General features: G+C 42.6%; 2 protein-coding genes across 4 annotated transcripts in view; one reads left to right on the forward strand and one right to left on the reverse strand.

Moving 5' to 3' along the window:
• TMEM108 (transmembrane protein 108) overlaps nucleotides 1-6,006 on the reverse strand; it is a 747,136-nt gene extending 741,130 nt beyond the window's left edge. Inside the window, exons 1-2 of one of the 3 annotated variants that reach the window (XM_073899983.1) lie at nucleotides 5,975-6,006; nucleotides 5,408-5,506 (exon numbers count right to left, since the gene is read on the reverse strand). The gene's annotated coding sequence lies outside the window, so the exon portion shown is untranslated. Of the gene's footprint in view, nucleotides 1-5,407; nucleotides 5,716-5,974 lie in introns of those variants that run through there. The other 2 variants (XM_073899979.1, XM_073899974.1) reach the window with 2 other exon arrangements.
• Nucleotides 6,007-6,404: 398 nt separating this feature from the next.
• NPHP3 (nephrocystin 3) overlaps nucleotides 6,405-14,584 on the forward strand; it is a 61,454-nt gene continuing 53,274 nt past the window's right edge. The window contains exons 1-5 of the mRNA XM_025882148.2: nucleotides 6,405-6,849; nucleotides 8,631-8,756; nucleotides 9,265-9,415; nucleotides 11,860-12,012; nucleotides 13,289-13,422. Of these exons, the coding sequence (XP_025737933.1) occupies nucleotides 6,454-6,849; nucleotides 8,631-8,756; nucleotides 9,265-9,415; nucleotides 11,860-12,012; nucleotides 13,289-13,422 (960 nt within the window). The 5' untranslated portion in view covers nucleotides 6,405-6,453. The remainder of the gene's footprint in view (nucleotides 6,850-8,630; nucleotides 8,757-9,264; nucleotides 9,416-11,859; nucleotides 12,013-13,288; nucleotides 13,423-14,584) is intronic.

A 14,584-nucleotide genomic window follows, 5' to 3' on the forward strand; every position in this document is an offset into this window, starting at 1 on the left:
CCTCAAGCCAAATCTGCCCTGCCATCTGTTTTTTGTAAATCAAGTTTAATTGGAATGCCGACATGCCCACTCATTTATGTCTATGTATGGCTGTTCTCAAGCTATAATGGCAGACTTGAGTAATTAAGACAGGGATCGAATGGCCCACAGAGTCAAATCTTTAGTGTCTGGTCCTTTATAGAAAAACTTAGCCAACCTCTGCTCTTGTTCTGTTTCAGGACTAATTTCCAGAGTCATGCTATTACTTGTGACGGGAACTAAGTAAGGCAATGTAGATGATCACTACTGAAAACAACCACACTTGGACTGAATTCTTTAAAATTTTTATCTTCATATGAGAAAGAGGACTTTTTTATATATACAAATTACCAACCAAATTAATTTTTCCTGAGTTATACTGCCCCCTAATGGTAGAAATGTTAAATCACAGACGCTTAATCAGATTAGACGCTCCCATTAATTAATTCCTGAAATCAGGGTCATACATACAGACTTTGTAGCAAGGGACTTCAGGAATCAGAATTCACTTGGTAGAACAGAGCCGGGCTAAATGACCTGGGAGAAGGTTGGCTTTCTCTCCAAACACTATTACTCCATGTAGCATTTCCAATTGGATTTTTTTCCGGGGACATAGTGACCATTTGTGATGCCATGTCTATCTCTAAAAGTGAAGCACAATACTATCAATATGGTCAAAATCACATATGCATTCACTATGATGAACTGAGATGAAAGGGAAGAAAGTTTTAATAGGACTCCAGATGTATGCAAACATATGCCAAGACGGTTACCAAGGGGAATTGCACACATGTTGGCAATAATGAGACAGCAGAGGATGAAACAATTGGTTTTCCCCCTTGACTACTGATTAAAATCCTCTGAGGAACTTTTAAAAAATAATGATGGCCAGATCCTCACCCGCTGGAGATTTTGATCTAATTGTTCTGGAGAGAGGCCCAGGCAGCAGTTTTTTTTTTTTTTTTTTTTTTTTTTTTTTTTAAAGTTCTCCAAGTGATTGTAATGTGCAGCCAAGGTTAAGGATCATTGTTCTATAGCAGTGTTTCTCATATTTTAAGGTATATTCAAAGCACCTGGGGAATCTTCTTAATCTGCACGTTGTGACTCAGTCCATCTGGGATGGCACCTGAGAATCTGATTCCTAACAAGCTTTAAGGTGATGCTGATGCTGCTGCCCATAGATCACACGTTCAGTAGCAAGGAATTAGGTCATCACTAGCCACAATTTTTATGCAATTTCACTGGTTCTAAGATCTTAAAGTACCTAAGTATCACCTGGGAGCTAATGAAACAAGCAAATCTGCAAGCTCCAGTCTCAGAAATTAAAATTCAGTGGATCTTAATTTTTAACAAGTGTCCCAAGTGATTCTGAGATTCATAGTCTGAGAACCAAGTACACGCTAACTGCCAGAAATGCTATTTTACAAATCACATTTTTTTTAAAAGGTGGCAGCATTAATTTCACAAACTAACCAAATGTGGGGAATTTTTTCTCTTCTTCTCAGTGCGAGAAATTACCCACAAATTCAGTGGCTTAAATTAACAACAGGATCAGGAATTGGGGTAGAGATCATCTGAGTGATTCTTCTGCTCTCCCTGTCACTGACTGAAGTCACTTTGTGGTATCCAACTAGCAAATAGGCTGGTCTGGAGAGGTCAAAATGGCATCACTTTACATGCATTGGCTGGAAGGCTGAGTCCTACTGGGACTGTTGCCTATAATGTCCACACATAACCTCTCCAGTCTGGCAATCTCAGGTGAGGTAGTAGGTCTCCTTACATAGCAACTCGAGGATCCAAGAGAGAGTGTTCCAAGACACAGGAAGTGGATGCAGCCATTCTCTCAGGTCCTGGGCTCAGAAACATAGCGCCGTTTTTGCCATAGTCTACTGGTGAAAGCAGTCACTGAGCCCAACCAGATTCAAGGAGAGGAGGCATAAACAGGCTGGAGTCATGGATGTGCGACTCTTAAAGAACCCCAAGTGCTCAACACAAAAAGGACCCCATGCTTGGTTTAATGCTCTGTTGCCATCTTGAAATTCTTTTAATTTTTTAATAAAGGGCACTACATTTTCATTTTACACTGGATCCCACAAATTATACAGCCCATCCTCATCATAAACCACCTTTCAATGAAAGTAGTGTTAAAAAAAATTGTAGCCAGGGACACCTGGGTGGCTCAGTCGGTTAAGCATCTGCCTTCGGCTCAGGTCATGATCTCAGGGTCCTAGGATCGAGCCCCACATTGGGCTCCCTGCTCAGTGGGAAGACTGTTTCTCCCTCTCCCTGCTGCTCCCCCTGCTTGTGCTCGCTTGCTCTCTTTGACAAATAAATAAATAAAATCTTAAAAAAAAATTGTAGCCATTCTTAATTAGCCATAAGCTGTCTACCAGAGACTTTATTCCTCACCATACTTCTATATTCAAAGCTATCCTTTCAAAATGCAGATTGCAGTATGTGCATTAAATTTAGCATGAAGAAGGGAAACAAATTACAAGGTTGGAAATTAGACTAAACATTAGACTAAATTCTGTGATGTTTTAGGATTAGGAAATTCATTGAAAACCAACCACACTACCATCCTGAGTAATAGCTAGCACTCTAGATCTAGATTGGATCACCTCTGGGCTCACCCAATTAGGTCACTTAGGCATTAACCAACAGTTATCCAAGGTCAGTATGCAAGCTGAACTTATACATAGTGTCCCCGATGAGAAAGGCAGCTAGTAATCACTATATAGGGAACACTCTCCATGATCTCAGCAAACCTGGATTTGTGTTTTAGGGCAACTGGAAAAACTATTTAAAGGTTATTAAGGGGGACGCCTGGGTGGCTCAGTCAAGTAAGTGTCTGCCTTCGACTCAGGTCATGATCCCAGGGTCCTGGGATCACGTCCTGCGTTGGGCACCTTACTCAGCAGAGAGCCTGCTTCTCCCTCTGTCTGCTGTGTGTGTGCACGTGCTCTCTTTCACAAATAAATAAAATCTTGTTTTAAAAATAAAGGTTATTAAAGAAGGCAGTGACGAGGGCGCCTGGGTGGCTCAGGTCATGATCCCAGGGTCCTGGGATCGAGCCCTGCGTCGGGCTCCCTGCTCAGTGGGAAGCCTGCTTCTCCCTCTCCCCCTGCTTGTGTTCCCTCTCTCGCTGTCTCTCTCTGTCAAATAAATAAAATCTTAAAAAAAAAAAAAAGGCGGCAGTGACGATTCGCATGCTTTTTGAGAACAGGACTGTATTTAACATCTCTTTGGGTCATCAGTATTTTGTTTTCTGAAACATGTTTTCAGCAGGAGTTCAATAAGGGTTGCTGGGATGAATCTAAGCAACAAATGGCATAACAACAATAACAAAAACTACAAAAAAAACAAGATTGATAGACACAATAATGGAGAACAAGGTCAGGAAAACAGTTAAGTACGGTACTTTGCATATAGTAGGCAAGGATTATCAAATTAAAATTATTGATGTGATAAACGCAAAAGGTATAATTATCCAGGAAAAGTTTCTTAGAGAAGGAAGGTAGATGTTGAAAGAGGTGGGGGTTGACAGTACTGAAAGGAAATAGAAACCATATTGGTATGAGGAGAAAATCAGCTTGTCTAGGCTGGAGTAACATGGGTAGAGGGATGTTACTGGATAGATGAGAAGTGGGGAAAGGAGAGACTCATTGCGTTGGGGCACTGAATACCAGGCTGCAGTATCTGAATTTACTCCACAAAGTGTGGCAAGTTTAGTGTAGTGTGTTACTGGTTTAGAGGTAATGGGTGATGGCTTTTATTTTATTATGCAAGCCTAATAATGGAAGTCTTCAACTGAGGTACATTCTAAAGGAGGTGCAAGATTAAGATGCAGAATTTTGCAAAGGAGGTGGTCAGAAACCTGGTAGATGACCCTTAAAGCATTGATCCACATTGAGGGTACAAGAATTGAAAGAGATCAGGGGACTTTATTTTTTTTAAAGATTTACTTATTTTTAGAGAGAGAGAGCATACCTGCGTGCAAGTGAGCAGGGGGAGGAGCAGAGAGGGAGATAAGCAGACTCCCCACTGAGTGAGAAGCATGACGCGCGGCTCATTCCCAGAAGCCTGAGATCACGACCTGAGCCAAAAATCAAAGAGTTGGACATTTAACCAACTGAGCCACCCAGGTGCACCCAGAAGGGACTTTAAAAGGGAGAGAGTTCCTGAGATACTGTGATAGTGGGAAAGTTTTCCTTAATCTCAGGAGACAACCTGAAGACTTAATATACATCTCCTGGAGTTTGAAGAATGTAATGGCCTGATCTCTGATTCCCTCCTGATGAAAATCTAAAGGGTAAGAGAAAGGATGACTAGCTACTTGGATGGAGAATTGGCCTGCATTCCCAGAATTCTTCAGAGCAAAGACTGTGCTGTGTTTCCTACTGTGGTAGATGTTGTGATGACCAAAAGACTTGTTCCTCCGGCCACTGGAAGTGATGCCAAAAAGCAGCCCTCAACCATCAGACCCCATGGGGATTGTTTTGGCTGAAGAGAGTGAGTTGATGTCTTGCTGGTAAGAGGGTATAAAGCCCCAGCCCTGCACCCCAATTTAGGACAACTGTGCAGCATCATCCCAGCTTCAGAACTCTCTAAAGATTGGCTGAGGCCTCCATTGAGACTGTAGCAAAGCTCAACTTCTGCTGCTATGCAAATGTGCTTCTTTTCCTTTCCATAGGTGTTGATGCCAAGGGCACTCCCTAATAAACATCTTACATGGTTATCTCCATCTCAGAGTCTGCTTCCCAGGAAACCTGACCTGTAACACCTGTGGATCTTATGTGGGCCTCACGGGCAAGTGAACTGGTGGATCATCTTGAATCCGAACAAACATCAGCAGAGAGTAGGCTTAATGTATCGCTGGATTCCTTACAGCTGGTGAGGGAGGGAGCAACAGCCTGAATAGAGCCACACCGGTGTGGGTCAAGGGAAATGAAGATTGAAAGTTTTCAATTATGACGGGGAGAAGGGTCTTTGAAGAACTTACAAAAGTACCTATGAGAGAAAAGGCCAAATTTAGCAGTTTACCAAGTCCAAAGAGCACCAACATCCAGTTCACAGGAGTGTCAATCAAATAAAGTCTTTCCTGTCCCCTCTCCCAGGCTTCCAAACCTGGCGAGGCTAGAAGCCCAAGTCAGGTGCAGGTCCAAGTACACAAGACAGGGTAAGAGAACAGATGTCAATACTACTCCTCTGACTTTAAAGTCTAAAAGAGTTTCCCCATCTTTTAAATGTTTTCATATTACCTAAAGCCCACCGTTGCCCCAAATAACTGTAATACTCTTTCCCTTTATTTGGTGAGATGTCCCACAGTTCCCCTGATGTGTGGCCTCCAGAGTCCACTGCTACAAAAAGTCAAAAAAAAAAATCTCACCTTGTCTAAAGTTTGTCCCTCGTGGTCTCAGGCTGTAAAGTCTAAAAGCTTTTTCTTATCTGGTACTATGTCTTGCTGGTCATTCCAACTACTTGCATACTGAGAGATACATAGTGAGAGGCACACAGCAGGAGCTCAACACGTTTCTCAGATTTCCCAACTGCCCTCAGAGAAGAGCGCTGGGTCAGGGGCGGCAGCAAGCACAGAAACAGGGGCCGCGAAGGTGGAGCAACCCGGGACCCAGGTCAGCGCTCACTGTGAGGAACGCTCCCGTCAGAGGACCTCGGGCTGGGTAGAACCGGCTGAGAGAGGCCGTGCGCACTGTCGCCCGTAGCCCCGGACTTAAGGCAGTAGTGGTCTCGCACGTGCGGCCACCCCTCTGCTCGCTCTGCCCCGCCCCGCCCCGCCCCATCCGTCGCGCCCGCCCTGCGCTCCGCCCCACCACGCCGTAGTACGCACCCACAGTACTGCTCTGTCCCGCCCCGCTCCGTCCATCCCGCCCCGCCCTCCTTGCGCTCTGTCCCGCCCCTCCCTGCTGCCCCGCCCCATCCATCCTGCCCCGCCTACCTTGCGCTCTGTCCCGCCCTGTCCTGCTGCTCCCCATCCATCCCGCCCCGCTCTCCTTGCTCTCTGTCCCACCCCTTCCTGCTGCCCCGCCCCACCGTCGCACCCACTCTGCGCTCCGCCCCACCACGCCGTCGTACTGCGCCCACAGTACTGCTCGGTCCCGCCCCGCTCCGTCCATCCCGCCCCGCCCCCCTTGCGCTCTGTCCCGCCCCTCCCTGCTGCCCCGCCCCATCCATCCTGCCCCGCCTACCTTGCGCTCTGTCCCGCCCCGTCCTGCTGCCCCTCATCCATCCCGCCTCGCCCTCCTTGCTCTCTGTCCCGCCCCTTCCTGCTGCCCCGCCCCACAGTCGTGCCCGCCCTGCGCCCCGCCCCGCCCTTCCGCCACACTCCGCCCCTTCTTGCTGCCCCGCCCCGTCTCGTTTGCCGCGTTCCGCCCCCTCCTGGTACCCCGCTGGCTGGTAGGGGCGGCCACAGGCGTAATGGGGACCGCCTCGTCGCTCGTGAGCCCTGCGGGCGGGGAGGTGATCGAGGACACTTATGGGGCGGGCGGCGGCGAGGCCTGCGAGATCCCGGTAGAGGTGAAGCCCAAGGCCCGCCTGCTGCGCAGCTCGTTCCGCCGTGGCGCGGCAGCAGCGGCGGCGGGGGCAGGGCCCGGGTCGCTGCCCCGCGGGGCCACTGGCGGCGGGCTGCTGGGGGCTAGCTTTAAGTCTACCGGCTCGTCCGTGCCGGAGCTGGAGTACGCAGTGGCTGAGTACGAGCGGCTGAAGAAGGAATACGAGATCTTCCGGGTCAGCAAGAATCAGGAGTTGTTGTCCATGGGCCGCCGCGAGGCCAAGCTGGACACGGAGAACAAGCGCCTGCGGGCCGAGCTGCAGGTAACGCCGGGCCCGGGTGTGCTGCTGGGGCAGCCGGGACGTGGAGAAGCTGAGAGTCGGGAAGGCCGGTGCACGTCCGCGCACTGCCAGGCTGGACTCTGGACGCCTGACTCTGTCCTTCGTCCATCCTGTTCCCTCTCCAAACCAAGTAGTTTTGAAAGTTGGGTAGAAACCGCTCTGCATTTTAATTTGAGGGGACATGTTTCTTGGGGTCTAAACCGATTCCTTAACTAATCCCGCCCCTCTTCTATTTCTGGTTCATTCATTCACACACCTCGATGCACCTGGCCAGAAAGTGTCCTGAAGCAGCAAATGCCAGTCTGCAGGGGACTCCAGGGAAGTAGGTCCGCCCAGAGCACACGGACACACAAAAGACTATGGTGACATCTGTCGAAGCAACTCATCAAACTTTCCCTAGGAGTTTTTAACTCCACTCCTCGCCTCCCCCCTTAAATTTTACATACCTCTCAGTTTCTTTGCATGAAGCTTTTGAGTTTTAATGATCTTGAAGTGAATTTTTATGAAATTATTTTCACCATTTTAACTGCTGTGATTGAAAACGTTCCCTAGGTGTAGTCAAATCCCTTAATCCATTTGATTAATTTACTCAAAAAACAATTATTGCGTGGGCTCCCTATAGTAGATGTATTTTGACTATCAAAATAGTATATAAAGCAAAAGGTTGCTTTTCTATGACCACAGTTGTAAGACTCTGTGCCATCAGTTTGGGGCCTCTCTGAGGGTTGTGATTTCACTGTTTTGTTTTTTTAAACTGTGCAAGAGACACCCCAGGTGTTCCTGGGCTCATCACAATTGAAATGATTAAATACCTCAGACTGATTTTTCTGATAGGAAGAGCCTTCTTCCTTCTAGACTAGGCATTCTAGTCACCCCCTTCCCCACTAGCTGTTGTCTTATTAGCACTGTTATCTGGGAAGAACTGCTTATCAGCAGCCTACCTGTTGTCTTACCAGTTTTCGTCTTGATGCACTTGCATGTGAAAAATGGACCTGATGCATTTCAGATACCTGATTTCATGCTCCCAAGCCATTGTCCAGTGGACACTGCATATTATGGGGATAGGAAAGAAAGCTGGATCAACCAGGGCAGAGTGCAGTAAGGGCTGACAAATGTCAGTCTCAGGTTCCTCCTGTTACCTTAGGTAGTAGTTTTGAAAGTTAAATAGAAAACACTCTGCATTTTAATTTGAGGGGACATACTCTCTTGGGGCCTAAACTGATTGCTTAACTAACCTGCCCCTTTTCTTATGTAGCCCTTTTGATTCCTTTCTCACATATCTAGGCATTAAAAAACTCTTCTGTATTTATTTAACCCATTCAGTCAGGCATTTACTGGAGGCCTTCAATGTATCTGGCACCAAGAGGGCTCTGGGGATAGCAAAATGAAGAAGACATGGAGCCAAGGAGTGCATGGTCATGCAGAATTAATTATCTTTCAAGTTAAGCCTTATAAATTACACTTTCTGTTCTGTTACAGATGGGAAAACTGAGGCATAGGAAGATTAAGAATTTGGCACAGTATTTCAAAGAAAAAGAATTTCCATTAAAAGTTCAGTGTGAAGTGTCTTCATTTACTACAGTTCAAGCATATTTGCATTTTTTTCATTCCATGTTTGAATAAAATGGCAATATGTAGTTCTTGATAACGTAAAATAGTAGATTGTTACAATTCCGAGATATGTATATAGTATGTAGGTAGGATAATGTGAAATTTGGGAGGAATACTATTTTTGTTAGAAATAACAAGGTCCATTATTTCAGGCCCTTCAAAAAACTTATCAGAAAATACTTCGGGAAAAGGAAAGTGCTTTAGAAGCAAAATACCAAGCAATGGAGAGGGCAGCGACATTTGAACATGACAGAGATAAAGTGAAAAGGCAATTCAAGGTAAATTCCTTATATTTTTACCCCCAAAGTGACATAGAATAAAAACAGCATATTTTAAAAGTTTATATAATGCTGCATAGATAAATAGAAGTGAATGATGTAGGAGTCCTGAAGGTTCTAAGAACCAGAGTAGAGCACTTCTTACATTTTTGAGTTGGACCTGGTAAATTTGAGATTGCTTCAAGGAAAAAGTTTTAAAAAGTGAACATTGCAATAGGAAATTATTTCCATATGGGGGGAAAGGCATTTGGAAATATTTGGGGATATTTTGTATGGGAAGGCATTACTGGCATCTAGTGGGAGGGGGACAAATTTGCTAAATATCAGCAGTGCACAAGACAGCCCGATGCCACAGACAGGGCTCTTGCCGGAATTCCAGTGGGTTCCAGTTACAAAAAAGAACCAAATGAATATTGGTTTTATGAATGAAAGATTTTTCTGTTAGGAGTTGATGACACAACCTTTTGATTGTGGAAAACGTTTCAAAATTGATATTTGTCTTTTAAAGATTTTTAGGGAGACCAAGGAAAATGAAATTCAGGACTTACTGAGGGCTAAGCGAGAGTTGGAGAGCAAACTTCAGAGGCTCCAGGCTCAGGGGATTCAAGTATTTGATCCTGGAGAGTCTGATTCAGATGACAACTGTACAGATGTTACTGGTAAATTCACTTCCTATGTATAATATTTTGAGCCTTCAGTATAGGTGTAATGATATCATAGAGCCAACTTTGAATCCTTTTATAAGTTACAAGTGGTTGCTGTTACAAATAGAGTTGCACTTTCTCCCTCTTTCTCAGCTGTTACAACAGCAGTTTTCCATAAAGTCCATGACATTGTTGGGTGCCAGGTTTCCTTCTGTCTTAATTGCTCTGCCAAACTCACCCCATAGCTTTTCTCTTTCTGGTGTAAGACAGCTCCTCCAGGTCTCGCCATGACATCTACACTTTAGCCAAGGGAAGAGGAAAGGGAATCCATTCCTCGTTCCTCTCCTGGAAAGCATACTCTGAAAGGTATACAGATTACTCCTCAAACCCCATTGGCCAGAACTATAAGCAGGAAGATTGGAAAGTGTAAACATTAGTAGGAGAGTCATGTATCCACCTAAAGTTTGAAATTCTGTTACTAAAGGAAGAAGGGGAGGATGGGTTTTGGAGGACAGTTCATAGTCTCTGTCACCTTATTTTTCCCCATAATGATATATTCTTTGCAACTGTCCATTAGGATATCTGCCTGATATTCTGCTGAGTGGCTTCCATTGCAGTTTTGTAAGCTACTCGGAAAGTTTTTATTTTATAATTAAACTTAGAAAATACGTTTTTTTCTACAAATAAAGAAAAGCCTGGAGTCCTAGAATGAAAGGGTCTACCGTGTTCCAAGAAAATATTAATAAACTGTGATTGATACTGAAAAGTGAAAAAGATTCTATTGTAAATGCAGTGTAAAAATGCAGTCACTCTCTATAGGAATCTGCATTTTATTTTTTTTTTTTTTTGAGAGAGAGAGCATGCTAGCAGGGGTTGGGGGGAGCTATGGGCAGAGGAGAGAGAGAATCTTAAGCAGACTCCATGCTTAGCATGGAGCCCAACTCAGGGCTCGATCTCATGACCCTGAGATCTTGATCTGAGCTGAAATCAAGAGTCCAGTGCTTAACAGACTGAGCCACCCAGGTGCCACATGCATTTTATCTTGCAAACTGATTTTGAAGTAAAATATGGCAACTGATATTGCCTCTTAATTTGCATTTTAGAACCACTGGAGTCTGACCAGCATCCAAGGATTTTTATTACTAACTTTTGAGGGGAAAAAAAATGAAGTGATTCTTACTGGATTTGAGTGGCTAAGAGGATGCTCTTCTGCCCCCACATTCATCTTAGTGGTTATTTCAGTGTTGACATATGTTAAAATGTACAGTGTTTCCAAAGTATTATATAGTAATTGCCTTGGCAAGTTAATAAGAACAAATTAATATTTCCTCCTAGGTCTTTCTTCATATTTTGATTTAAACCTGAAGAGAGAATGCTTGAGGGAACATCGCTCATTTCACATTCAAAGACCTACAAATAATAATCTTATTTTTGCCAGAGATTGAGCCCATTACTAGTGTACTCTTATTTAGTCAAGGATGCCAAGTAGATATTCTGGCAAATGTAATTTATTTAAAAAAAAAAAATCAAAGATCACCTGGGTGGCTCAGTCGGTTAAGCATCTCACTATTGATTTCAGCTCAGGTCATGATCTCAGTGTCCTGGGATCAAGCTCCACCTAAGGTTCCATGCTCAGCAGGGAGTCTGCTTCTCTCTCTCCCCCCCCGCCCCTCCCCCCACTTGTAAGTTCTCTCTCTCAAATAAATAAATAATAAATCTTAAAAAAAAAATCAAGATGTGCATAAGTACCTGTTGATTCAGACATTAATTTTGTTACTCTGGGAGGTTAAAGAAGATGTACTTTTTACATCCTTAGCTTACATCCTAATGAATTACCAATCTTAATTACAGGTGTGTTGGTAATGGTCTTCCTTTGAAATTCTCTCCTTCCAATTTTACACTGACACCTAAACCATAATGTTAGAAATGTTTAAAATTTTTGTATGGGGATATTTTTAACTGCCTCTGTTGTTACAGTTCCTTTGATTATTATATACTTTATTTCTTTTCATCTTTCTCTTTTTAATCCCCTCTTTGAATTTGAGATGATAACCAGAATTATGTTAACCAGCACCTTAGAACTTGCCAGAAGTTGGTGACAGGGTACTTTCAAAATCATTAAAGATTGAATATTTTCTGTATTTATAATATTGGAGCATTTTTTAAAATTAGAAATCCTGTTTATGCCTGAGTAGAGGGGGATGGAAGGGATGGGGTGGCTGGGTGATGGACATTGGGGAAGGTATGTACTATGGTGAGAGCTGTAAATTGTGTAAGACTGATGAATCACAGACCTGTACCTCTGAAACAAATAATACATTATAGGTTAATAAAAAAATTAAAAAAAAATAAAAAGGGAAGGCGGATGTATTAAAAAAAAATCCTGTTTAGTATATGTGGTAACTTTTTGAACAGTCAGTAATTTGGTTTTCATAAGATGAAATCTCTTGTATTTACAGCTGCTGGAACCCAGTGTGAATATTGGACCGGAGGAGCCTTGGGAAGTGAACCTTCCATAGGGAGTATGATCCAGCTTCAGCAGTCCTTCAGGGGCCCTGAGTTTGCCCATAGTTCTATAGATGTGGAAGGACCCTTTGCAAATGTCAACAGAGGTAACACATGCCATTTGCCAATTACCTTGGTAGTGACTGTTCAGGTACTATAATCTTGTGTGTACTGGAAGAAAGACCACCAGCAGGGCAGGAGATTTTTATTCTAGGTGACTTCCACTGCCAAACCAGCATGTACTGGTGCTGTCACTGACCAGGGCTCATTAACTTACATGCTTCACATCAGGATCCAGATGATGCTCCACAGCCAGACTGGCCAGTCAGGTTCTAAAAACTTAGCTTCTGGCCTGAATTCTAGGTGTTGCCGTTGATCAGTGAGAATCTAATGTAGATTAACTGAAAAGCAGGTTTTGGTCTTTTCCTCCATGTCTTTGATGCTGTTAAAGGTTGGACAAGGTTGCAGAATGGAATATAAGACCTCACTTATGCAATGTAGTATCCTTAGTCAAAAGAATATTTTCATTATTTTTATATAATTTGGTGTCCAAAACAGCTCTAAGGTCTGCTCAGAATTTCAATACCAGGGGCACCTGGGTGGCTCAGTCGGTTAAGCGGCTGCCTTCGGCTCAGGTCATGATCCCAGAGTCCTGGGATCGAGCCCCACGTTGGGCTCCCTGCTCAGTGGAGAGCCTGCTTCTCCCTCTGCCTGCCTCTCTGCCTATTTGTGCTCTCTTTCTCTGTCAAATTAATAAATAAAATCTTTAAAAAAAAAGAATTTCAATACCAGTGCAGATCTGAGTGTTATAAGTAGCCCCATTCTTTTTTCTTAAAACTACAAAATTGTCTATTAGCAAAATGAAAATAATTTTTTAATTATGGCTTTTGAATTAGCCAAATATGTCTTAAAATGTTCTTTCTCACTAAATAGCATTACATTTTATGCTATTCTTAAGGTTTCTTTTTGACTTAATATATCTCAAGAATAATAAGTGGGTAAAACTATAGGCCAGCCTGGGAATGTAGGCTCTCCTGAGGTTGCAAACTCATTGAGCAGCTCATGTAACATAGGTTCAAGATATCTGACTGGAACCAGCCGTGCCTCAGCAAGGACCACTGGCAACATTGATTGCTTTATTCCCAAGGGTAGAATTTGAGGTTAGAGAACTGTTCGCCTTCTAATATGTTATTCCAGAAACTGTGTCAGTATTCGCAAGTGGAGATCAGATTCCATTCTACCTTGCCTGTTGTGTTTTTTGTGTGATTGTGATTTTTAAAAAAATTGTGTTTTTTGTGTGATTGTGACTTTTAAAAAAATCATCTTGTCAGATGTTTTTCTGGTGATTTTTTTTATGGAACTTATGGTAAATTTTACTTTCAGATGACTGGGATATTGCTGTAGCTAGTTTATTACAAGTTACTCCCTTGTTTTCACACTCTCTGTGGAGTAACACTGTCAGATGTTACCTCATTTATACAGATGAAACCCAGCCTGAAATGGATCTTTTCCTTAAGGTGAGGATGTTTATAAATTCTGATTTAAAATACAAGTCAATATTGTGTCCCATTTATGATACTACTACACCTAAACCAAGTAGTTTACCACCTACCAGATTATATATCTTAAAGAGCAGGAAGAATTTAGAGCTTTTCTTTAGAGAAAATCTTGCTCAGTTGTTATCAGTACATTCACATTAAGTCCTTGGAATGTTATGCTTTTGAATGCTTTATTACATGTTCTCCACAGTGTTTAAGACACATGTTGATAGTGCCTGCTTTAGTTAATATCTGCCCACTCTATTGTTGAATCTGTTTCAGGTTGTAACATAATTTAACCCTTATCATGGTTTTTAATTTTTCAAGGTAGCCATTGGAGTTAACCTCAGGCAGAGGTGGGCATACTATATACAGCCTGTGGGCCAGAGCTAAGATTGCTTTTTACCTTTTTGAGTGGTTGGAAAAAAATCCAAAGAAGAAGAATGTTTGTGACATGTGAAAATTATAGTAAATTCAAGTTTTAGTGTCTATAAATCAAGTTTTATTGGAACACAAGTAGGCTTATTCATTTACATCCTATGGCTGCTTCACACTGCAACGGTAGAGTAAATTGCAGCAGAGACTAAATGGACCCCAAAGACCTCTGCCAAAACATCCAAATTGTTAAGCTGTTACTAATTTGTAAGAATATTTGCCTTCTACAGAAAAAGTTTGCCAACTACTGTTCTCACTGCATTTGAAATAAATCTGCATGTCACATGTGATACCCACTATATTAACATTCTCCAGAGTATTGAGTAAGGAACTTATTTAGCGTTCCTTTTTGATATTATTCAATTTTGGTAAAAAGATTAACTCTTTTGAAAACCAAAGTTTCGAATCACTAACTGAATATAGGTTATTACCAAACTGCAAACTGATGTTAAGGGAATTCCTCATTTATTGCATAATAATAAGTCATCATTACTTAGTAACCTAATTATAAAACTATAGACCAACATAGTTTTCATTTATACCTGTTTGCTTTAATGTTCTAATATATCATGGTGGACAGTTTTTACTATATAGATTCATGGATTTATGTTTTCTACTCTTTGTAACAATAAAGCAGAAATCATTTATTATAATAATAATATTAAATACCAAAGGAAAATAGCCTAATATTTTTCTTTACTGGTTT

Source organism: Callorhinus ursinus, unplaced genomic scaffold (genome assembly GCF_003265705.2).
Source record: "Callorhinus ursinus isolate GAN/ISIS: 27379988/994484 unplaced genomic scaffold, GSC_fseal_2.0 scaffold1, whole genome shotgun sequence".
NCBI lineage: Eukaryota > Metazoa > Chordata > Mammalia > Carnivora > Otariidae > Callorhinus > Callorhinus ursinus.